This window comes from Aquarana catesbeiana, linkage group LG03, assembly GCF_042186555.1.
Source record: "Aquarana catesbeiana isolate 2022-GZ linkage group LG03, ASM4218655v1, whole genome shotgun sequence".
Classification (NCBI taxonomy): Eukaryota; Metazoa; Chordata; class Amphibia; order Anura; family Ranidae; genus Aquarana; species Aquarana catesbeiana.
In genome coordinates, this window is record NC_133326.1 from 139,467,932 (window position 1) to 139,493,085 (window position 25,154).

General features: G+C 41.4%; 1 protein-coding gene across 1 annotated transcript in view; it reads right to left on the reverse strand.

The window, feature by feature from the left end:
- Positions 1–25,154, reverse strand: part of RBM28 (RNA binding motif protein 28) — a 52,376-nt gene that overhangs the window by 11,757 nt on the left and 15,465 nt on the right. The window contains exons 5-15 of the mRNA XM_073619300.1: positions 16,704–16,796; positions 15,838–15,909; positions 13,844–14,063; positions 11,186–11,355; positions 11,035–11,098; positions 8,976–9,085; positions 3,196–3,269; positions 2,832–2,967; positions 1,664–1,728; positions 1,250–1,408; positions 102–251 (exon numbers count right to left, since the gene is read on the reverse strand). Coding sequence (XP_073475401.1) covers positions 102–251; positions 1,250–1,408; positions 1,664–1,728; positions 2,832–2,967; positions 3,196–3,269; positions 8,976–9,085; positions 11,035–11,098; positions 11,186–11,355; positions 13,844–14,063; positions 15,838–15,909; positions 16,704–16,796 — 1,313 coding nt within the window. The remainder of the gene's footprint in view (positions 1–101; positions 252–1,249; positions 1,409–1,663; positions 1,729–2,831; positions 2,968–3,195; positions 3,270–8,975; positions 9,086–11,034; positions 11,099–11,185; positions 11,356–13,843; positions 14,064–15,837; positions 15,910–16,703; positions 16,797–25,154) is intronic.

Below are 25,154 nucleotides of genomic sequence, written 5' to 3' on the forward strand. Positions count from 1 at the left end.
CTGCAAAAGACTGCTATAATAAAAGCTTTATAGCGCAAGCCACCCCGCAAGTATATCTAATAATATTAATAACTAAGAAAAAAGTATGACTAGATCCTCACCTTTTTCGGTCCAAAGAGATCTGGATTATTGTTGATCTGTCTCAGAGCTGCTAGGGCATGTTCGTGTTCACTGAAGTCCACAAAGGCAAAACCTAGAGACTGCCCCTTATGATTTCCAGGCAAGCCTTTCAAATCTCTCATTACACGACACTAGATGGGAAAAAAAGTGAAAGGAAAGAAAATGTAATATATAATTTTTCATAATTGAAAACTAAAATGTAAGGCAAGGATTACATGTATGCATTCAATAAAATCTAGCTGGCTATATTTTAGGTGCAGTAAATTCTCTATATGAACGATTGTGCCACAAGTAAAATGCATTAAAAAATAAACATAATTCCAAAAAGGCGTTTACGATTCCTAAAAAAGAGACTCATGGACTTTCCTCTCTACCCACCCCCCCAAATAACAGTACTAAAAATAATGGGCCAGGCTAGAAATATTTGCAGCGTTTCAATACAATTTTCCTGTCTGAGCTGTCCAGTAAAAAAAGAAAGCATATCTGTAGTCACTGCTTATGATTCTCAGGGTGTGCAGTATAAATCAGGATTTAACAACTAAAAATGGATGTCAATCATTAGCTTAAAAAGGATAAGTTCACTAGCAGATCGCAAATGCAATCTCAGGCTCCTGCAGACTGTCCGTGTAGCTGTCTGCACATACCTTGAACAGGCAGGGAGTTACTGAAAGACAGGAAGAATCAATGAACTACCTAGAGAGCTCATCAGCGTTCTGGTAGTTCATTGAAAACGACCAGCTGTCAGCCACAAATGGATGATGGTAGTTGTAGTGCTCCCAATCACAGAACTCTGAATGAATGACACAGCCGGCTGTGTGTTTTTTTAATCTATTTTTTTTTTTAATGGCGGCAGGTACAAGGAGAAAAACCCCGGCCCGCTGTCACGACACGGACTGGTGGGGGATGGGTTGCAGCGGCTGCTCAGTTAGTAACAAGTTACATCCTAAATATGGGTGTAACAGGTTACTAAAAGGTGAACTTATCCTTAGAGATGCATAGCCAAAACTTCCACTGCATACCACATAGCAAAGGTAAATAAAATGTCAATTATATGAAGTTTAAAGCTCCCTTCCGGGATTCAAAGAATATTTGGTGTAACAATGAGTTTACCCTGATTCATTTTACTTACCTCTTTAATTTTAACAGATTTATCTCCACCTGCAGCAGAGAAAAACAACTGACGCAACTTTTTGTCATCCACAGATTTAGGAATGTTGTGAACACACAGACGGGTCTTTGAGACAAAAATGTTCTGGCTCTTTAACTTCTGCCGTTTTATCTCTTCAAACTGGGGAAAAAAAAAAAGGAGGGGGGGGGGGGGGGGGTAGAGATAAAAAAACATGAAATATATTGTATTCCTTTCAGTACTGCATAAATAAAATAATCCTAAACAGTAATACTCAACAGCAGCCAGATGATTGCACTTTAAAAGTGAAAAAAAAAGATAAATAAAAAAGGCCTGATTGCCAAGGACAACACAAACGTTCTGTAAATAAACCTGCATAGTAATGGTCCTTGCTGTGACCGTATTATTCATGCTTACCCGAGTTCTTTTGGCCAGATCTTCTGCACTCATTTCCTCAGCAGCTTTTGTTCCTGCTCGAATCACTGTTAAGAGTATAATTCAATGTTACAAAGTCATGTCTATTAAGACGTCATTCTAGTTAAAACAAAAATGTTGTTAAAATAGGAAACTGGTGAAGGTTTAAGTACAACCAATTACTGCACTTTCCTTGAAATTGTCACTTACCCGACACCCATATAAATTGTGAATGAGCTTACACAAAGTAAAACGCCTGAATTTGGACCTGAAACTGAGCCAAAAAAGACGACCAGGATTCCTATGCAATCTGCCCTCTAGATTTGTGAACTGGCTCCATTGAGAGCTGGTCACAGTCTCCTGTCATGCAAATTGAATGCAGGGAAAGCCACATCCAATTCACATAAGTGTGAACCCACCTAAAAAAAGAGTTCACACAAGAACTTTAATAGGGCTCCTTAAAAATATGAGAGCCGGCAAAATGTTGGTCAAGCATTTCCAATTTGCCTTTAACAGGCATCAAAACATGCAGAAGGCATTTGGGGAGCATTTTTAAACGCACGTTGAATGCACAGCAAACAACGTGAACTCACAATAACGCTATAGGCATGTTTGTTAAGTGTTAGTACTTTAAGTGTGAACAAGGCCTAAACATGGCAATTGTTTTACACCCTCTCCATCAACATGCTGAGATAGATAGATAGATAGATAGATAGATAGATAGATATCTCTATCGTTTTAGACCCAGTAACATCATCACTGGGATCTGTGCTACTCTAGGAAATTCAAGCAGATCATGGCTGGTGAAAAGGTTTCCTTCTAGACTGTTTTTCATGTAAACCACCACCCTAGCCCATGTTATGCCAAGTCTCCATGATTGAACGAACTGCAATTCTATGAATAAATAAGGCAGGCAAGGGACAGAGAAGCTGGGAAGAAAAAAGCTAAATGTTGCTGGATGTCCTCCAGCCAGGAAATTGGGCAAGACTTGCTGCAGCTTGTAATGCACACTTTGAAAAGCTTACACTGCAGTAAAATCAGGGTAACCAATTTTAGTACAGAGGAGCCTGTACAGCTGTACAAGATAGAAGGCTAAATTTGTCAGAAATTGCTAAAGGGCTGCTTGAAGTGTGCACAAACGACTGTATTCACACATAGATGGGATACGCACATCCTTCTCTTGCCAGATAGAGATTTCTTGTCCCTGTGGGTTTGTTGACTTTCTTCTGACGTAGTTTCCCAGCTTCCTCCCTGCTCACAGCAAGATCCACCATCAGCTTCCTCCCAGCAAGCTTCAATCCTCCATCCTGAGTAATAACACAAAGTCAAAAGAAATCACTGTAAACAATGGCAAAGGGTCATTTAAGATCAGTTTCACATGTAATCAACTTGTTAAGGACATATTAAACTCATTTATTCGCCTTCTATTCTAAATTTTTTGTTTTAGTTCACACATCCATCTTTATTTTCCAAAATTTTCATACGTTGTGTAAGATATGAATTACAGGCGAATTGCATGAGGCCAGCTGCCTTACCTCCGATTCATCCTTGGCAGCCACTAGACATTTCTCTACGGATTCTTTATCCACAAACTGGACGAAGGCACAACCTTTAAAATACAAGAAGAAAAATAAAACATTTTTTAAAATCTAAAAGTTTGTGTCATAAATTACTAAGCTTTAGTGCTGTACTTCTCTCTACAATAGGATTTGCTAGTAAAAGTTGACACCGATGTATAGAGATAGTCCACTGAGGTGTCCCAACATCAACAATGTAAGCATGCAGCAGTACCCTGGACTAATGGGTTCACATCTACTGATCTGAAACCTGCCCACGTTCAAGCGGATTTCCAGCTTTACTGTCACTTTAACTAGTTTGGACCTCAATTACATACGGTATACAGCCTTTTATTCCAGCTATGAGACGCGAAAATCCCATTACTTACCTGAAACAAAACTTGAGCCACGGCGAGCGCCACTCAGCAATTCATAGCCAACCTTGTATTCGCTGAATGAATACAAAGCTTTCCGATTGTGGAGAGGCCAGTAGATGACGTTTCAATCTGTCTCAGCCAACCAGAGGAAACTTTGTAATGTTGACATACCACAGCTGTATACTGTGTGTAGCCGAGGCTAGAGGTCGACCGATATATAAGCCGATAGTTGGTCTTTAAGAAATCAGCATCGGCCGATTATTATGCAAATGAGGCCGATTAACGTTGACCGCACTGTGCCCCGTCAACACACAAGTGTTCCTCCTCCCTTCTCCACACTCCATTGGCAGAGCAGCGCGGTGCTTGGCAGAGCCTCTGAGTGTGTGAAACTGACACATGTAACTGAATGCAGAGAAACCAGCTGTCAAAATTGAGCGTTGATGTCGGGGGTGGGCAGGACCAGCAGCTATCAAACACCAGCCAACGGGATGGGATCTGGGCAGGCCGTTACGTGTATGTGACCCCGCCCCTTTAAGCAGCCCAATCATTGGCTGGGTGTTTGATAGTAGCTGGATCCCACCCACTGTCCATCTGCACTGTGAAGCGCTGTCCAATGAGTACTGAAGCATTTTTCTGAATATGAGCAGATAATATTGCCCGAAACACTTCAGAATTCATCCTGCTGCTTTTTTCAGTAGTCACATCATCAATAAATACAAGAGAACCAGTTCCATTGGCAGCCATACATGCCCACGCCATGACACTACCACCACCATGCTTCACTGATGAGGTGGTATGCTTTGGATCATGAGCAGTTCCTTTCCTTCTCCATACTCTTCTCTTCACATCACTCTGGTACAAGTTGATCTTGGTCTCATCTGTTCATAGGATGTTCCAAAACTGTGAAGGCTTTTTTAGATGTTGTTTGGCAAACTAATCTGGCCTTCCTGATTTTGAGGCTCACCAATGGTTTACATCTTGTGGTGAACCCTCTGTATTCACTCTGGTGAAGTCTTCTCTTGATTGTTGACTTTGGCACACATACACCTACCTCCTGGAGAGTGTTCTTGATCTGGCCAACTGTTGTGAAGGGCGTTTCCTTCACAAGGGAAAGAATTCTTCGATCATCCACCACAGTTGTTTTCCGTGGTCTTCCGGGTCTTTTGGTGTTGCTGAGCTCACCGATGCGTTCTTTCCTTTTAAGGATGTTCCAAACAGTTGATTTGGCCACACCTAATGTTTTTGCTATCTCTCTGATGCCTTTGTTTTGTTTTTTCAGCCTAATGATGGCTTGCTTCACTGATAGTGACAGCTCTTTGGATCTCATATTGAGAGTTGACAGCAACAGATTCCAAATGCAAATAGCACACTTGAAATGAACTCTGGACCTTTTATCTGCTCATTGTAAATGGGATAATGAGGGAATAACACACACACACCTGACCATGGAACAGCTGAGCAGCCAATTGTCCCATTACTTTTGGTCCCTTAAAAAGTGGGAGGCACATATACAAACTGTTGTAATTCCTACACCGTTCACCTGATTTGGATGTAAATACCCTCAAATTAAAGCTGAAAGTCTGCAGTTAAAGCACATCTTGTTTGTTTCATTTCAAATCCATTGTGGTGGTGTACAGAGCCAAAAAGATTAGAATTTTGTCGATGTTCCAATATTTATGGACCTGACTATCTCAGTTTCACACACAATTACACTATATTGGCTCAGTGTGAAACCTGCCAGTGCCAATCAGTGCCACCTGCCAGTGCCAATCAGTGCCGCCTAATATCAGTGCCAGCCAATGCCACCTACCGCCGCCTATCAGTGCCAGTGCTGCCAATCGGTGCTGCCTATCAGTGCCGCCTATCAGTGCCCAGTGCTGCCAATCAATGCCCATGAGTGCCACCTATCAGCGCCACTGATCAGTACCAATCATTGCTGCCTGTTAGTGTCGCCAATCAGTGCACTTAGTGCAGGAATGGGGCGATGAACTCAGCAGCCAGACACATTGTCCATGGGGGGCCACAACTGAAATCTGTTGATGTTTATTAATTCCACATGCCGATCTTTAGTATAATAGATAATCACCACACTACTATTTACAATAAACTACTGGAGGTAAAAAAAAAAATAAAAAAGTGTCAGTAAAAGGCTTGCCGCCAAGCACGGTTATGTGTTCCCACACCACAAAACAAAAACTGATCAATAACTTAACAATAATGGTGGAATCCTCAAATGTATGGAAATCTCAATAGGCTTCAATATTATGACAATACCGGTCACTGATACGCAACTTCACATATAATACACAAACTGAAGATAAGACACACTGTATAAAATGAAACTTAGCAGGGATAATGGAAACCCCTCCTATGGATACTGACTTAAAAAAAAAAAAAAAAAAAAAGTCTATCAGTTTAGGCCAATATATATTCTGCTACTTTTTTTTACCAAAAATATCACAATAAGCACATATTGATTGGTTTGCATAAAAAGTTACCAGGTCTACAAATAGGGGATAGAGTCATGGCATTTTTAATCTGATTTTCTGATGAATTTAATTTTAGTTATCATGATATAAAATAATGAATTGAGGGGGCCTTTTGGTGGGCAGCACATCATTCTGGGGCCCAGGCAGCACAATGTCTTGGGCCAACCCTGATCATACCCCCTTCCACACAGGTGCCATGCAGGATGGGGCCGCTGAGTGGAAGAGAAATGATCCATGACTACTGTACAGTAGCAGGTGCTGCACTGTCTTCTCCCCTCTGCCTCTCCACCCAATGTCCTCCTTTGGGAAAGGGGGGGGGAACGACCGCCCTGATTTCTAAATATCGGCATCGGCCAGAGAAAAACCCACATCTGTCGACCTCTAGCTGAGGCGCACATGTTCATGTTGTTAATAGTTTGGGCTAGCTTGGCCCAAATGAACTAGTTAAAGTGGTAGTAAACTTAACAAAACCAAAATCCACTAACAGGCTGACCTAGAGGTCTTATCTGTCATAACCTCCCCCCTGCCAGTCAGTGGGTAATGTGATCTAAGCCGCACATGCTCAGACCGCATTTACGGCATGCTGTGTCGATGTAACTCCCATTTAGATACAAAATGTAAGCCAAACTCCAGCTCACAAGTTCTAATGTCCGCCTTTAGGCGATCCTTGAAAACTCATTTATTCAGAACTGTACTATATTTATTCACCACTTCAGAACTGTACTATATTGTACTAGGCTCCATCAGATCATCCCCTTCTGTACCACCTCCCTTTAGATTGTAAGCTCCATGAGCAGGGCCCTTCTATTCCTTCTGTATTGAAATTGTATAATCCCCCTTTTTATTGTATAGTGCTGCGCAAACTGCTGGCACTTTGCTGTATAAATCCTGAATAATAAAGAATAATACGTTATAGGTTACAGCAGTTTTTTGTTTTAAGATGAGGGTTTTATATAGATAAATGTTGATAGTTATAAGCACCCTGTCAGTGGCAAATGGTTTACCATTCTTGTAAACTGATACATCTGTAAGAGAGCTTGCTCTTTTGTAAAAACAGACTTAATGACAAACAAGCCCCATTGCTGTAAATGCTTATGGAAGATGCAGTTTGCAGATGCATTAGATCGCACGTTGTGTGTAAACACACAAATCCCTGTGCTGTCAGAGAGGAGACATGTCGTTTGTTCCTAGTAAGTAGGAACAGCGATATGTCTCCTCTCCTACTCAGTCCTATCCCCATACAGTTAGATCACACATTTAACCCCTTGATTTCCCCCTAGTGTTAACCCCTTCCCTACCAGTGACATTTACACAGTAATCAGTGCATTTTTATAGCACTGATCGCTGTATAAATGTCAATGGTCCAAAATGTGTCAAAAGTGTGTCCGTCGCAATACCGCTTAAAAAAAAAAAAAAAAAAACGCAGATTACCGCCATTACTAGTAAAAAAAAAAAAAAATTATATATAGATTATTATTATTAATAAGAAGTCATAAATCTTTCCCATAGTTTGTAGATGCTATAACTTTTGCGCAAACCAAAATATGCTTATTGCGATATTTTTTTTTACCAAAAATATGTAGAAGAATATATATATATATATTGGCCTAAACTGATGGAGAAATATTTATTATAGCAAAAAGTAAAAAAATTGTTTTTTTTTTTCAAAATTGTCGCTTTTTTTGTTTATAGCGCAAAAAATAAAAACCACAGAGATGATCAAACAGCACCAAAAAGAAAGCTCTATTTGTGGGGGGAAAAAAAAGGATGCAAATATTGTTTGGGTACAGCATTGCATGACCGCGCAATTACCAGGTAAAGCAACGCAGTGCCAAATTGTAAAAAGTGCTCTGGTCGGGAAAGGGGTAAAACCTTCTGGGGCTGAAGTGGTTAAACAGCCACTAACCTGTCCCACAATACAACGGTGTGCTCACCCCAGTCTTCAGTCTTCACACCCGATGTCTTCAGTCCCTGGCATCTTTACCCAGCTGCGACATCTTGCACGGGTTGCACTGCGTAATGCAAGTGGTGGATGCAGTCCACTGGGACCGGTCAGTGTCTCAGAAGACTGCAGGGGGAGGGGAGGGAGAACTTCCACTCGGAACAAGAGTGGGAAGCAGGCACCTGTCAAAATCGGGTACTTGCTCCCCCCCCCCCCCACTCCTCAAAAGTGCCAATTGTTCAAGAGGAGCGAGGAACGAGTTCTTAAAGCGGAACTTCGCATTTTGGGTGGAGCTCTGTTTTTTGGGGGTTTTTAATATTAAAAGTGTACCTTCTATTCTAGAGGGCAGCTACATCCTTTCTTCAAGATCCCATTGTATGTAGGAATGGCACCACCCTCTCTTGCTCACTCCCGAGATAGACTAGGGCAGTGGTCATCAATCCTGTCCTCAGGGCCCACTAACAGGCCAGGTTTTATTTATTACCTTGGGGAGATGCAGACTGGAATATTGCAAATCACTGAGCAACAAATGATATCACCTGTGATGTATTTCAGTTATCTTGCAAACCTGGCCTGTTAGTGGGCCCTAAGGACAGGGTTGATGACCACTGGACTAGAGACTATAGGATTTTCAGTGTGAATAGAGCAGCGCACAGGACCACAACTAACTTGCGCTGCTCGTTCCAGACAAACAGAAGTTAGGGGGGAAAGGAGAAGTTCAGCAGCTTACAGAGGATGGTACAGGAGGAGAAAACCACAGTAAGAAACGATTTAATGAAAAATAGATCACACGGCTATTAAGTAGTGGATGTGTATAGATTAGAGAAGAGGATATCATTTAGTGCCACATTAACATTGTCTCTGAATCACTGTAGAGGAACTAGCCTATGGTACATGACTCAAGGCTATTTCCATAGCTTGGTTTAAAAACATTTAAGTTAGTGTGCAAACCTTTGGAGTGCTCGGTATCAGGATGAACCACAATGCGGATATATTTTATATTTCCAAATCGGAGCAGCAATTCTTCCAGGTCTTCCTCCTCAGAGTTAAAAGACAGGTTCCTAAAGGTCAAAAGGGGTCATATATTGAGACTTCACAAGACATTTGAAAGTCAGATTGCAGTGCTCTAAAAACCGTTCTTAAAAATGTCAATGAAATTTGTCACAATGAATAAAATTACCTTCTCTGCTACCCCTTCCCAATAAGTCAATATTTTGGCCAGTTGCATTATGAATTTGGTCATAGCTACACAGTGAGTGTATAAAGAACACTCGCTCATTCAATGTTTATTTCTCCTCCTTTAAAAATATATTTCTGTGAAGGTCTGTTGAGTAAATTTCGATGTTCCAGTAAAACCAAGCAGGGATTCTCGACAGTTGAAACCAAACATCTCTAAGGGGGGTAATTATATACAAAGTCCTCTTTGTGGGTCTACCTGTACCACCACGCTGCTGCCTTCTTGTCCCACTTGCAAGCAATTTCCACCTCTCAGGCTTCTTTCACAACAATGTACCTATCCATACACCTGTGTGATGAGCAGGCTTGCCTCCACAGAATGCAAGAGGAAGGTAAAGAGCCACTAGTCCCAATTTGATGCGGTCATGCAAGTCCATGATGCTGCTGAATCCCAATAGACATGAATGGGATTGCCTGTACATGGATGCATGGAATGCCTGCACATCCCTTGCCAGAAAAGAAGGCCCTTTGCACAGGTGTATGGATAGGTACATCTGTGTGAATGAGGTCTTAAAATTAAGTTGGGATGTTGGTGTGTAAAAAGATACGCAGATTTGTATTTTTTATTAAAAATTTGTTTCCATCTCTATTTAACCCCTTAGTAACCTTTAGCTTACCCTAATCAGCATTAACTCATCCTATTTTCCTGCTGTTTATTTTTTATATTGTTTCTATTAACTATAATTATTTAATTTTTTTGTGTAGAGGGTTCTTTACTGTTAGGCAAGCCATACATGGGTCAAATTCACCAAATTTTCTTTTCAAAATCAGAAATTTAGTGCGTTTTTTGATCCGATGGTGCCACCACTGATTTTTGAAATTCGACCAACCAAGCCTTCAATTTCACCTCATGTTGCTACAGAAAAGAATTTGTGGCCGGGAATCTTTTCTTTTCGGGAATTTTCTTTTCTTACACTCATGTGCATTCCTTTTTCTATTACATTTTTCGCACGATATTCCCATCATCGATTGGAAATTTTTTTTAAAACAAACAATTCACTAACATGCCCGATTACTCAAATTTGATTGCTGCACGAAAATTGGCTGTTGCTGCAGCCCACTAATGGTGCAAAATGTGAACGAAAATTCTTAGATAAGATTTTCGAAAGACAATATTCTTAAAATTCGACTCGTGTATGAGTAAGGATGTTGAATTTCCCTTCCACAGGCGAAGGTTTCAGCGGGGAGCATCGATAATTAAAAAAAAAAAACTATTAGCAAAGCACCTGAACTACCACAACATACAGGTATATACAATGTAATACTGACATAAAAAAAAAAAAAATCACACATATAGGTTGGACTTGAGTCTTTTTTTCAACCTTGCCTACTATGCAACTATGTCAAAGTTGCATTTTTGTTACATTTTTGTAAAAGGATTGCATAAAAAAAGGTGATTTTTGCAAGACAATCAAAGAAAATCTCGTTGGGCCTTAAAAAACGTATAAAGTGTATTATTCTGTTATTGTTCAAGTAATGAATAAAGTATTGCTGAATAAATCAGTGCATAGCAAAAAATTAAATTGCTCTGGTTCATAGCGTGTGTAAAGGTGAGAGATGCAAAACTCCCAAATTTTGCAGTTCTGGGGTAAAAATAGAACTGCAATGCTGCAGAGATGTTCTGCCCCAAATCAAGCACTATTTTTAGGCATTGTGAAATGTCTCTTCTGTACCGAATAGGAGACTCAGCTGCATCATCCTAACAAATCCCCTTTAAAATCATTTATCAAATGAATACGAAACAGATTCAGTATTAGCTATAAGAGAAGCTCACCTGATAAACAATGTCCTTCCTTCACCAACATCAGATGGCAATTGCCTTTTCTTTTTATTCTTATCTGTAAAGCAACAGGTTGTTAGATTTGGTGCCATTCAGTGATGTGGGCTTACATATCAAGTGTAAGAGCATGGACTTTAAAATGTACCTTTTTTCTTACTCTCAGAATCAGAGTCCGCTGACAGATCATCTTCAAAGTCACTCTCCTGCCCAGAGTCAGATTTGTTATCCTCCCGTTGATCATCATCATCATCATCATCATCATCACTCTCCTCCTCACTGTCATCATTCCTCTTGTTTTTTTGTTTTTTTACCGGGCTAATAGTTAATATATGAATGAAAAACAATACATAAAGTGAACTTAAAAATAAAAAAAATAAAAAATAAAAAATCAAAACAAGAATGGAAACCCTGTTAAATATTCTAGATGTCCACTAAAATGGACTTAACCCATACAAATTAAAATACACAGCAAAAGACATCAAAACATGCACACGTTTTTATATCCTATGTTGCTACACGTAGAGACCTCTTCTTGGGGGGTGCCAAGAGCACCAGCAGAGGAGGATCAGGGTTGATCCATGCAAAACCATTGCACAGACCAGGCAAATATGACAGGTTTATTGGTTTAGTGAAATAAAAACATTTTAAGCTTTACAATCACTAACTAATGAGACAAAATATTTTGTGTGTGACTAGATGCTAGGTTACAATAGCGTTTTAGCGGCATCTAGATCACTAGACTGTTGCATGAGTATTGTGTTAACTATTGATTAATGTATGGCGAAATTGATACCCTTTATGGCCAACTTAAAGTGTTACTTAACAAAAAAAAAAAAAAAAAAAAGGTTTACCTTAATGCATTATTTGCAATAAGGTAAAAAAAAAAAAAAAAAACTAATTTTCTGTTTACCTGTGCCCCCCCCCCCCTTCCCTGTATGAAGGGCAAAAGAGGGAAGAAGAGTAGATCAGTGCTGTGCACAGCTGCATCCATTCTCCCCTCACTTCCTCTTCACACAGCATTGGAGCAGCAGGAGTCATTGGCTCTTGCTGCTGTCAATCAAATGCAGTGAAGAGGAAGCGGGGGTGGGCCTAAGTCCCGCTGTGTAAGTCCATAGAGAGCGGCTCCATAGACACACAGGTCAGGAGGGAGCACGCATAGCGTGTCCCCATGGCAAATGGCTTGCTATGGGGATAGAAAAGAAAAAAAAAAAAAAAAAAGAGGGAGGAGCCAAGATAGCCGCCGGTGATCCGAGAAGAGGATTGGGGCCACCCTGTGCAATACCACTGCACAGAGCAGGGAAGTATAAACAGGTTTGTTATTTTATTTAAAAAAAAAAATAAAATCTTGCTTTAGTAGAACTTGAAGTCATTAAATCACTTGCCGACCAGCCACCCTCATATTCCTGCAAGGTGGCACAATCAAGCGAATTGCCGGAGCTGTATGACGGCTCAGGAACTCGCTTTTGTTGGTGCGCGTGCATGCTTCCATTGGCGGGAGCCAAGCAGCGGGTCCAGCAGACTATGTACGCCAGCAACCCACGATCGTTCCCCGCAGTGACAGAACGGGGATCTGCCTGTCTAAACAAGGCTGATTTCCGTTATGACAGGGGAGATCACACAGATCCAGTCTTTCTGCTAAGCAGGAAGATGGATCTTTGCATTTCCCAATTTAAACAGTCCCCCATACAGTTAGAAAACACCTGCAGGGAACACATTTAACCCCTTGATCTCCCGATGTTAACCCCTTCCTTGCCAGTGTCATTAGTACACCAACAAAACATATTTTAAGCACTGATTACTGTAGTAATGTCACTGGTTCCCAAAAAAATGTCAAAAATGTCAGTTAGGTGTCCAATCTGTCCACTACAATGTCGCAGTCCCGATCACCGATCGTCACCATTACAAGTAAAAAAAAAAAAAAAAAAAAAATTATATGCCATAAATCTATCCCCTATTTTGTAGACGCGATAACTTTTGTGCAAATCTATATACGCTTATTGCGATTTTTTACCAAAAATATGTACTCGAATACATATCGGCCTAAACTGATGAAAAAATTTGTCTTTTTACATTTTTTTTTTTTTTGGAAAGGTTTTATAGCAGAAAGTAAAAAAATGATGGTATTTTTACAAAATTGTTGCTTTTTTTTTTTTTTTTTTTTGTTTATAGCGCAAAAAATAAAAACCGCAGAAGTGATCAAATATCACCAAAAGAAAGCTAGATTGTTGGAAAAAAAAAAAAAAAAAAAAGAACACATCAATTTTGTTTGGGTACAGCATCGCACGACTGCCCACAGTGCCATATCGCAAAAAATGGCCTGGTCAGGAAGTGGGTAAATCCTTCCGGGGTTAAAGTGGCTAAAGATACAAGCTTTTGGAATGCCTTTGATCCCAACTACAGGCTTTATACATTTTATGATAGATGTATAAAGCCTGAAGAAAATATATAAAGGTCACTCGAAAGCTTGCATCTAATAACTTGCTAATACTGCCCTAACTCCAAATTTCCTCTGTCATTTAAAAAAAAATACATACATTTAGATTTAATTCATTTTTTTATTATATTCAAGTCAAGTGTCAGGCATATAACTCAAGCAGAGCTGTGCCGCTGCTGATCTTTTATTCACATAGTTGTTTACATACTTAGAGAACCTATGATAGTATTACATTTTTAATTTAGCTCTTTTGAAATCTAAACTTTTTTTTTTATTTCTTAAATAAAATTTAATAGTACAGGACAGAAAATTCCCAAAGCACGCTGGGTTAATTAAAATATCACTATACATTAACATATTTGCACTCACGGTTTGTGTTCTTTCCTTTTTGCTTTGGGATACTTCTCTTCTGGCTCAACATCTTCATCATTTGACGCATCTCCCACCTCTTCTGCAGAACTGCCTTCACTCTTCAGTGATGTTTTTTCTTCTTCTTCCTCCTCTTTTTCTTCTTCATCTGAGGAGGCAGTTTCAGCTTTATCCTCATCACTCTCCTCTGGTTTACGCGGCTTGGGATTTTTCTTGGTTTCTGAAAGAAACATTTTTAAATTTTGAAGAAACCTACAGAGAACCAATCATGATAGTTGTTGACATTCTTCTCAACTAGAGGGCTTGGTTCTGCTGGTAACTTTGATTTTCAAGAGAAAGAAGATTCAAGGAATGACCAGTGGAACAGATATAAACTATTTCCAGCATTTTCTTTTTTAAATCAGCTGTATATTTTAGGCTCTGGAGTGAATGCAGATGGATCAAAACCTTAGACTGATTGTGACCATTGCCCATTACTTTCTGTCCATTGATCGCTTTGAAGTTCTGAGACCCTTCAAGCATCTGCTTCTTGCCTGTACAAGATTTGTTTGATATGTCAAATCTAAAGTGGTTGTAAAGTCCAACTTTCTAAAATTAAAATCAAGAAGTTTATACTTACTTGCTCTGTGCAATGGTATTGCCCAAAGCGGGCCTTCCTCCTCTTCAGGGGTACCCCCACCATCGCTTTCTGCTCTTCCACTTCTGTATGTTCCCCCATAGCAAGCCTTGTGCTACGGGGTCACAAATGCAGACTTGCTCCCAAGCTGGGCTGTGTATATCCATGGACACACAGTGCGGCTCAGCTCAGCCTTGACCCCCCCGCCCCCCACCCCTCACAGGAGTGAATTGACAACAGCAGGAGCCAAAAGCTCACATTACTGCCTGATCCTCCTGTGATTAGAGAGAAGAAAAAAAAAAATGCAGCCGAGCATAGCGCTGGATCCATACAGGACTCAGATGGATGTTGGGGAGGAGCAGCTAGTGAAAGTTTTTTTTTTGCTTTACTACCTTAAACATTAAAAGGTTCTTCCTTTACCCCCTTAAAAATAATTAACATATCGTACTTACCTGCTCTGTGCAATAGCCCTGATCCCTGTCTTTTGGGGTCCTGTGCCAGCGCTCCTGGCGGCTCATCTTTGGAGAGTGCCTCCATAGGAAACTGCTTCCTATAGGGGCACTCGGGTGGAGTCTCTCCCATGCCGCCTTGTCTGCATCCATTGACACAGACCGGGCAGCTCAGCTGCCCTCCACTCCTCTGGCACAGATAATGAATGACAGCAGCGGGAGCCAACGGCTCCCTGCTGCTATCAGTCTGTGCAGTATGGTAGGACAGAGCCGGAAGAGCCGCTGCTCTCATTCACAATCTCTGGATCAGGCAAGTATGAGGGGAGTGAGGGAGTGCACATGCAACACATAAGGGAAGGTTTTACAACTACTTTAAAAGACAGGCAAAACTCCCCCCCCCCCCCCCCCCACAATTTTGGATAGAGTAAGGGAGGGTTATAAGCCCTGTAAGATTTAATTTCTACATTTTTGTCCCATTGGGGAGATTTACCTTCACTTCCTGTCCCACAACCAAACAGGAAGTGAGAGGAAATTTGTGCAAATTAAGAGAATCTCTTGGGGACCCCCTGATCACCAGAATTAGTGTCCCCACTGGAAGATTTTCCCCTTTCTGGGGACAATCCAAAAATGTGGGATTTTTTTTCACTTTTAACAATAACGATAAACCAGACAAATAGAGAGGGTGAATCTCCCTAACAGGGACACAGAGAGCAATTAAAATTAAAAAAAAAAAACATGAAAAAAAAGGTTCTAATCCACCTCCCCTCTATCCAAAACTAAAGTTTTGCCTTTAGTTATACTTCAAAGTTAAAAAAAAAAAAAAAAAAAAAAAAAAAAAAAAAAAACCACACAACCTTTTAATCTTAGAACCACTTTACATTTTTAAAGAACACACACTTCATTTGAAGTAAACCATTAAAACAACTTACCACTGGCAGTTGCTCCCTGGGTAGCTGTATATTTATCCTTTGCTACAGCCCAATCAACAGCAACCGTACGGTCTGCAAAACAGAAGTGCTCAGAAAAAGCAGGCCAAGAGTCTAAAATATAATCATCAATAAAATGTCAACATTTTCAACATATATATTTCTGGAAAGGAGTAAACAAAAAAAAATTTTTTTTTTTTTTTTTTTTTACATACAGTAAAATGGGAATACTTTTATTTTGTTTGTCTTCTGTCCATTTCTAATAACACCCAATGCCATAAAACCTACTTGTAACACAATCAGGACACTATCTTGTCTAAGGATGTTTACTAATCAAAATAAATATCCTTGTAAAAGAAGAGGTTACGTTAAATTCAAGTGCTTATTTTTTATTATTCAAGTAGTAAAAATGAACACAAAAAATTCAATTGTATATAATTCTTAAACGAATGTGATTTGCACACATCTATTTTATCCATCTTGGTATGATGATTATGAGAAGCCTTTTTCTCCCTAAGTTGCTCACTTAATGTCTGCTGTTAAAGTGTAATAATCCAATAGCAAGATCTACAGGGCGGGAAGCAGACCCTGTGACTGCAGAAGCTTGTACTCTTGGGAAAAAAAAAATAGGGGAAGCACACCTGGGGGAGGTGGTTAATGCTATGGAGACCTGAGGAGTCTGATCTACAAAACAAAATGACAGATTTTAAAGTTTACCTTAGCCATGGGTAGAGTTTAAAAGTTTTAAAATGCTTCTAAAAATAAGTGCATTTAGAATGGTCACAGCTCTTGGAGGATTTTCCTATTATTCTTACAATTAATGTTTAGGATATCACCACATATTATAATACTTCTTTATACCCCCCTACCTTTTATACTTTTCATGTTCGTGCCTTTTAGTGCTTTGCTAGCTTCCAGCATGTTCTTAAACTGCACAAATGCAAAGCCTCGCATTTTCCCATCTAAAAAGAAGAAAGTTTCATTATACAGGTTATCAAAATGAATGAATACTGGAGACCATTCAGATGCATAATGCAGACAATACAGTATTCACATCAGTAGTTTGCATAAAAAGATTTGAATCTGCTTCTTTTCTACCCCATGTTCAATTTATTGATCTAAATGATGCAAAACCTGTCAAGGCAGATCTTCACAGATTGGTAGAATTAATTTTTCAGATATACTATAAATGCTGTCTGAATGGCACTACATAAAAGATGTAGCTCTTGTTTCTTTACTTTTTGGCATTGCTCTCTACCTTTAACCTCCTGAAGCCACCAGACATTTGCACTGAAAACCCATGGGAAACACTGCAGAGCAAGTGTGAAAAAATGTGAGAGAATATAAAAATTCTCACATTGCCGCATTATGGGTGTAATCACCCAGGTGAATGAGGCCTTAGACATAAAAAAAAAAAAACGACGGCAGAAAAAAATAAATAGGATTTTTATAACAGCTTACCTGTCAAATCCTTTGCTTTGAAGTACATCAGGGGACACAGAGCCATAGTAGGTACTATGTGGGGTTATTTGCCACCTTCAGGTGATGGAAACTGGCACGCCATGAATTAAAAATTGCACTCCCTATATAACCCCTCCCACTGGTGGGAGTACCTCAGTTTTGTAGCAAAGCAATACATGTGTATACCAAAGAAGGGAGGGACCTCTGTGTCCCGTGATGCATTTCAAAGAAAAGGATTTTACAGGTAAACTGTTATAAAAATCCTATTTTCTTATCGTACATTACGGGACACAGAGCCATAGTAGTTACTATGTGGGATGTCCCATAGCAATGCCAACTGAAGGGAGGGAGACAACAAAATAAGGCACCAAGAGACTAGAGGACTCATACTGCAGCCTGCAGTACACTGCGCCTAAAGGCAATATCCTCATGACCTTTTACATCTACTTGATAGAATCTGGTAAGTGTATGGACTGAAGACCAAGTTGCAGCCTTGCAGATCTGAGCCAGATCCGAGGCTTGGTGATACACTGCCCAAGAAGCACTAACAGCCCTGGAGAAGAGCACTTTAACCACTTGCCGACCGCCGCACGACGATGTACGTCGACAGAGCAGCACGGGCAGGCAAAAGGACTTACAGGTACGTCCTTGCCTGCCAGCGGGTGGGGGGTCCGATCGGACCCCCCCCCGGTGCCTGCGGCGGTCGGCAAATCTCCCCCGGCGATCGATGGTGAGGGGGAGGCCATCCATTCGTGGCCCCCCCCTCGCGATCGCTCCCAGCCAATGGGATCATTTCCCTGCCTCTGTAGTGTACACAGAGGCAGAGGAAATGATGTCATCTCTCCTCGGCTCGGTAATTTCCGTTCCGGCCCGAGGAGAGAAGACAGGTATGTGAGTGCACCAACACTACACACACAGTAGAACATGCCAGGCACACAAAACACCCCGATCCCCCCCCCCGATCGCCCCCCAATCACCCCCCCCCCCCCCCCCGTCACAAACTGACACCAAGCAGGTTTTTTTTTTTTTTTTTTCTGATTACTGTATTGGTGTCAGTTTGTGACAGTTACAGTGTTAGGGCAGTGAGTGTTAGGCCCCCTTTAGGTCTAGGGTACCCCCCTAACACCCCCTAATAAAGTTTTAACCCCTTGATCACCCCCCGTCACCAGTGTCGCTAAGCGATAATTTTTCTGATCGCTGTATTAGTGTCGCTGGTGACGCTAGTTAGTGAGGTAAATATTTAGGTTCGCCGTCAGCGTTTTATAGCGACATGGACCCCCATATACTATCTAATAAATGTTTTAACCCCTTGATTGCCCCCTAGTTAACCCTTTCACCACTGATCACCGTATAACCGTTACGGGTGACGCTGGTTAGTTCGTTTATTTTTTATAGTGTCAGGGCACCCGCCGTTTATTACCGAATAAAGGTTTAGCCCCCTGATCGCCCGGCGGTGATATGCGTCGCCCCAGGCAGGGTCAGATTAGCGGCAGTACCGCTAACACCCACGCACGCACCGTACACCTCCCTTAGTGGTATAGTATCTGATCGGATCAATATCTGATCCGTTCAGATCTATACTAGCGTCCCCAGCAGTTTAGGGTTCCCAAAAACGCAGTGTTAGCGGGATCAGCCCAGATACCTGCTAGCACCAGCGTTTTGCCCCTCTGCCCGGCCCAGCCCACCCCACCCAAGTGCAGTATCGATCGATCACTGTCACTTACAAAACACTAAACGCATAACTGCAGCGTTCGCAGAGTCAGGCCTGATCCCTGCGATCGCTAACATTTTTTTGGTAGCGTTTTGGTGAACTGGCAAGCACCAGCCCCAGGCAGCGTCAGGTTAGCGCCGGTTGCGCTGACACCCACGCACGCACCGTACACCTCCCTTAGTGGTATAGTATCTGATCGGATCAATATCTGATCCGTTCAGATCTATACTAGCGTCCCCAGCAGTTTAGGGTTCCCAAAAACGCAGTGTTAGCGGGATCAGCCCAGATACCTGCTAGCACCAGCGTTTTGCCCCTCCGCCCAGCCCACCCAAGTGCAGTATCGATCGATCACTGTCACTTACAAAACACTAAACGCATAACTGCAGCGTTCGCAGAGTCAGGCCTGATCCCTGCGATCGCTAACAGTTTTTTTGGTAGCGTTTTGGTGAACTGGCAAGCACCAGCCCCAGGCAGCGTCAGGTTAGCGCCGGTCGCGCTAACACCCACGCACGCACCGTACACCTCCCTTAGTGGTATAGTATCTGAACTGATCAATATCTGATCCGATCAGATCTATACTGGCGTCCCCAGCAGTTTAGGGTTCCCAAAAACGCAGTGTTAGCGGGATCAGCCCAGATACCTGCTAGCACCTGCGTTTTGCCCCTCCGCCCGGCCCAGCCCAGCCCACCCAAGTGCAGTATTGATCGATCACTGTCACTTACAAAACACTAAACGCATAACTGCAGCGTTCGCAGAGTCAGGCCTGATCCCTGCGATCGCTAACAGTTTTTTTGGTAGCGTTTTGGTGAACTGGCAAGCACCAGTGGCCTAGTACACCCCGGTCGTAGTCAAACCAGCACTGCAGTAACACTTGGTGACGTGGCGAGTCCCATAAGTGCAGTTCAAGCTGGTGAGGTGGCAAGCACAAATAGTGTCCCGCTGCCACCAAAAAGACAAACACAGGCCCGTCGTGCCCATAATGCCCTTCCTGCTGCATTCGCCAATCCTAATTGGGAACCCACCACTTCTGCAGCGCCCGTACTTCCCCCATTCACATCCCCAACCAAATGCAGTCGGCTGCATGAGAGGCATTTTTATGTCCTCCCGAGTACCCCTACCCAACGAACCCCCCCAAAAAGATGTTGTGTCTGCAGCAAACGCGGATATAGGCGTGACACCCGCTATTATTGTCCCTCCTGTCAATCCTGGTCTTTGCATTGGTGAATGTTTTGAACGCTACCATTCACTAGTTGAGTATTAGTGTAGGGTACAGCATTGCACAGACTAGGCACACTTTCACAGGGTCTCCCAAGATGCCATCGCATTTTGAGAGACCCGAACCTGGAACCGGTTACAGTTATAAAAGTTAGTTACAAAAAAAGTGTAAAAAAAAAAAAAAAAAAACACACAAACAAAAATATAAAATAAAAAATAATAGTTGTCGTTTTATTGTTCTCTCTCTATTCTCTCTCTCTCTATTCTCTCTCTCTATTGTTCTGCTCTTTTTTACTGTATTCTATTCTGCAATGTTTTATTGTTATTATGTTTTATCATGTTTGCTTTTCAGGTATGCAATTTTTTATACTTTACCGTTTACTGTGCTTTATTGTTAACCATTTTTTTATCTTCAGGTACACCATTCACGACTTTGAGTGGTTATACCAGAATGATGCTTGCAGGTTTAGGTATCATCTTGGTATCATTCTTTTCAGCCAGCGGTCGGCTTTCATGTAAAAGCAATCCTAGCGGCTAATTAGCCTCTAGACTGCTTTTACAAGCAGTGGGAGAGAATGCCCCCCCCCACCGTCTTCCGTGTTTTTCTCTGGCTCTCCTGTCTCAACAGGAAACCTGAGAATGCAGCCGGTGATTCAGCCAGCTGACCATAGAGCTGATCAGAGACCAGAGTGGCTCCAAACATCTCTATGGCCTAAGAAACCGGAAGCTACGAGCATTTTATGACTTAGATTTCGCCGGATGTAAATAGCGCCATTGGGAAATTGGGGAAGCATTTTATCACACCGATCTTGGTGTGGTCAGATGCTTTTAAGGCAGAGGAGAAATCTAGGGTCCAATTTTTTCAAAAAAAGAGTACCTGTCACTACCTATTGCTATCATAGGGGATATTTACATTCCCTGAGATAACAATAAAAATGATAAAAAAAAAAAAAAAAAAATGAAAGGAACAGTTTTAAAATAAGATAAAAAAGCAAAAAAATAATAAAAGAAAAAAAAAAAAAAAAAAAAAAAACAGCACCCCTGTCCCCCCTGCTCTCGCGCTAAGGCGAACGCAAGCGTCGGTCTGGCGTCAAATGTAAACAGCAATTGCACCATGCATGTGAGGTATCACCGCGACGGTCAGATCGAGGGCAGTAATTTTAGCAGTAGACCTCCTCTGTAAATCTAAAGTGGTAACCTGTAAAGGCTTTTAAAAATGTATTTATTTTGTTGCCACTGCACGTTTGTGCGCAATTGTAAAGCATGTCATGTTTGGTATCCATGTACTCGGCCTAAGATCATCTTTTTTATTTCATCAAACATTTGGGCAATATAGTGTGTTTTAGTGCATTAAAATGTAAAAAAAGTGTGTTTTTTCCCCAAAAAATGCGTTTGAAAAATCGCTGCGCAAATACTGTGTGAAAAAAAAAAAAATGAAATACCCACCATTTTAATCTGTAGGGCATTTGCTTTAAAAAAATATATAATGTGTGGGGGTTCAAAGTAATTTTCTTGCAAAAAAAAAAATAATTTTTTCATGTAATCAAAAAGTGTCAGAAAGGGCTTTGTCTTCAAGTGGTTAGAAGAGTGGGTGATGTGTGACATAAGCTTCTAAATGTTGTGCATAAAATGCCAGGACAGTTCAAACCCCCCCCAAATGACCCCATTTTGGAAAGTAGACACCCCAAGCTATTTGCTGAGAGGCATGTCGAGTCCATGGAATATTTTATATTGTGACACAAGTTGCGGGAAAGAGACAAATATTTTTTTTTTTTTTGCACAAAGTTGTCACTAAATGATATATTGCTCAAACATGCCATGGGAATATGTGAAATTACACCCCAAAATACATTCTGTTGCTTCTCCTGAGTACGGGGATACCACATGTGTGAGACTTTTTGGGAGCCTAGCCGCGTATGGGACCCCGAAAACCAAGCACCGCCTTCAGGCTTTCTAAGGGCGTACATTTTTGATTTCACTCTTCACTGCCTATCACAGTCTCGGAGGCCATGGAATGCCCAGGTGGCACAAAACCCCCCCAAATTACCCCATTTTGGAAAGTAGACACCCAAAGCTATTTGCTGAGAGGTATAGTGAGTATTTTGCAGACCTCACTTTGTCACAAAGTTTTGAAAATTAAAAAAAGAAAAAAAAAAATTTTTTTTTTTTGTCTTTCTTCATTTTCAAAAACAAATGAGAGCTGCAAAATACTCACCATGCCTCTCAGCAAATAGCTTGGGGTGTCTACTTTCCAAAATGGGGTCATTTGGGGGGGGTTTGTGCCACCTGGGCATTCCATGACCTCCGAAACTGTGATAGGCAGTGAAGAGTGAAATCAAAAATGTACACCCTTAGAAATCCTGAAGGCGGTGATTGGTTTTCGGGGGCCCGTACGCGGCTAGGCTCCTAAAAAGTCCCACACATGTGGTATCCCCGTACTCAAGAGAAGCAGCAGAATGTATTTTGGGGTGCAATTCCACATATGCCCATTGACCTGTGTGAGCAATATATCATTTAGTGACAACTTTTGTGCAAAAAAAATAAATAAATAAATAAATAGTCACTTTCCCGCAACTTGTGTCAAAATATAAAATATTCCATGGATTCAACATGCCTCTCAGCAAATAGCTTGGGGTGTCTACTTTCCAAAATGGGGTCATTTGGGGGGGGGGTTGTGCCATCTGGGCATTTTATGGCCTTCAAAACTGTGATAGGTAGTGAGGAGTAAAATCAAAAATGTACGCCCTTAGAAATCCTGAAGGCAGTGATTGGTTTTCGGGGCCCCGTATGCGGCTAGGCTCCCAAAAAGTCCCACACATGTGGTATCCCCATACTCAGGAGAAGCAGCTAAATGTATTTTGGGGTGCAATTCCACATATGCCCATGGCCTGTGTGAGCAATATATCATTTAGTGACAACTTTTTGTAATTTTTTTTTTTGTCATTATTCAATCACTTGGGACAAAAAAAATGAATATTCAATGGGCTCAACATGCCTCTCAGCAATTTCCTTGGGGTGTCTACTTTCCAAAATGGGGTCATTTGGGGGGGTTTTGTACTGCCCTGCCATTTTAGCACCTCAAGAAACGACATAGGCAGTCATAAATTAAAGGCTGTGTAAATTCCAGAAAATGTACCCTAGTTTGTAGGCGCTATAACTTTTGCGCAAACCAATAAATATACACTTATTGACATTTTTTTTTACCAAAGACATGTGGCCAAATACATTTTGGCCTAAATGTATGACTAAAATTGAGTTTATTGGATTTTTTTTAGAACAAAAAGTAGAAAATATCATTTTTTTTCAAAATTTTTGGTCTTTTTCCGTGTATAGCGCAAAAAATAAAAACGACAGAGGTGATCAAATACCACCATCAAAAGAAAGCTCTATTTGTGGGAAGAAAAGGACGCAAATTTCGTTTGGGTACAGCATTGCATGACCGCGCAATTAGCAGTTAAAGCGACGCAGTGCCAAATTGGAAAAAGTGCTCTGGTCAGGAAGGGGGTAAATCCTTCCGGGGCTGAAGTGGTTAATATGAAAAGAAGGGATTTTCCTCTTTAAACCATAAGTTTGAACAATCACTTGACTGAACCATTTAGAAATAGTAGATTTCGACGCTGCCTGTCCTCTTTTAGGACTGTCTGGCAACATAAACAAAACATCTGCTTAATGAATCTAAGCGGACACTTTTAATAGACTTTGACCGCTCTCACCACATCAAAAGAATGTAGTGACCTTTCTTCCACAGAACGAAGTTCTGGAAAAAATTAAGACAGCACAATATCCTGGTTTGAATGAAAAACCAATACTACCTTCGGTAGGAATACAGAATAAACCAATATGGCTCTTTACAAGAAAGAGCAGCCAACTTTGATACTCTTCCTGCAGAAGATATGGCAACCAAGAAAATTATTTTTCTTAGTCAAGAGGACCAAGGGAATATCTCGTATTGGCTCAAAAGGCTGCTTCTGTAAAGCCTACAGCACTAAATTTAAGTACCAAGGGTTCAGGGGTGACCCAACTGGAGGATTAATCCGCGTTACCTCCTGAAAAAAGTTACGAGCCAGAGAGTGTGAACAAGTGGTCGTTCGACATCTGGCCTTTGATAGTACTCAAGGTCAGCTTCATTCCTAATCCAATCTCTAGGAATTCAAGGATCCTACCTATGACATATTTCCTGGGGTGCCAACCCCTGGATTCACACCAGGAGACATATGCCTTCCAGATTCTATAGTATATGACTCGAGGCCAGCTTCCTAGCCTTAACCAAAGTAGAAACTAGCCAACAGCCAACGATCTTTTAGAATGTGGGTCTCAATAGCTAAACCCATAAATTTAGCGTTTGTTAGGTAGGATGGAATACCGGACCTTGCGAGAGAAGGGCTGGCCATAGTGGTAGGGTCCAAGGCAAACCAAGATCTCCTGTGCCACACTGGGGCCACAAGAATCACCTCCTTTCCCTTCTTGCTAGATGCTGCGAGAAGGCGTGGAAGCAGCAGAACAGGAGGGAACGCATAGATCAGGGAAAAACTGATCCCACGGGAAAAAAAAAAACAAAAAACGAGGCATCTGTTCCGTATGCCATCGGATCCCTTGTCCTTGACACAAAGTTGTCAATCTTATTGTTGAACCTGGATGCAAACAGATCCACGTCGTCCGGAAATCCCTATTTTTGGCATATTGACAGAAGATGTCGAGGTGAAGGGACCATTCTCCCAGGAACAATTATTGGAGACTCAAGTAGTCCGCCTGCCAATTCTCTATCCCTGGAATGAAAATTGCTGATAGAACATGATTCACCTCTCTCTGGGCTGCACGACTTTTCATGCCCCCTGAATGAAATAGGCCACAGCTGTGGCATTGTCGGATTGGAACTTGACAAGACAATTCCATAGTCCAGGCCTCCAGGGCCAGGCGTACTGCCCGAACCTCT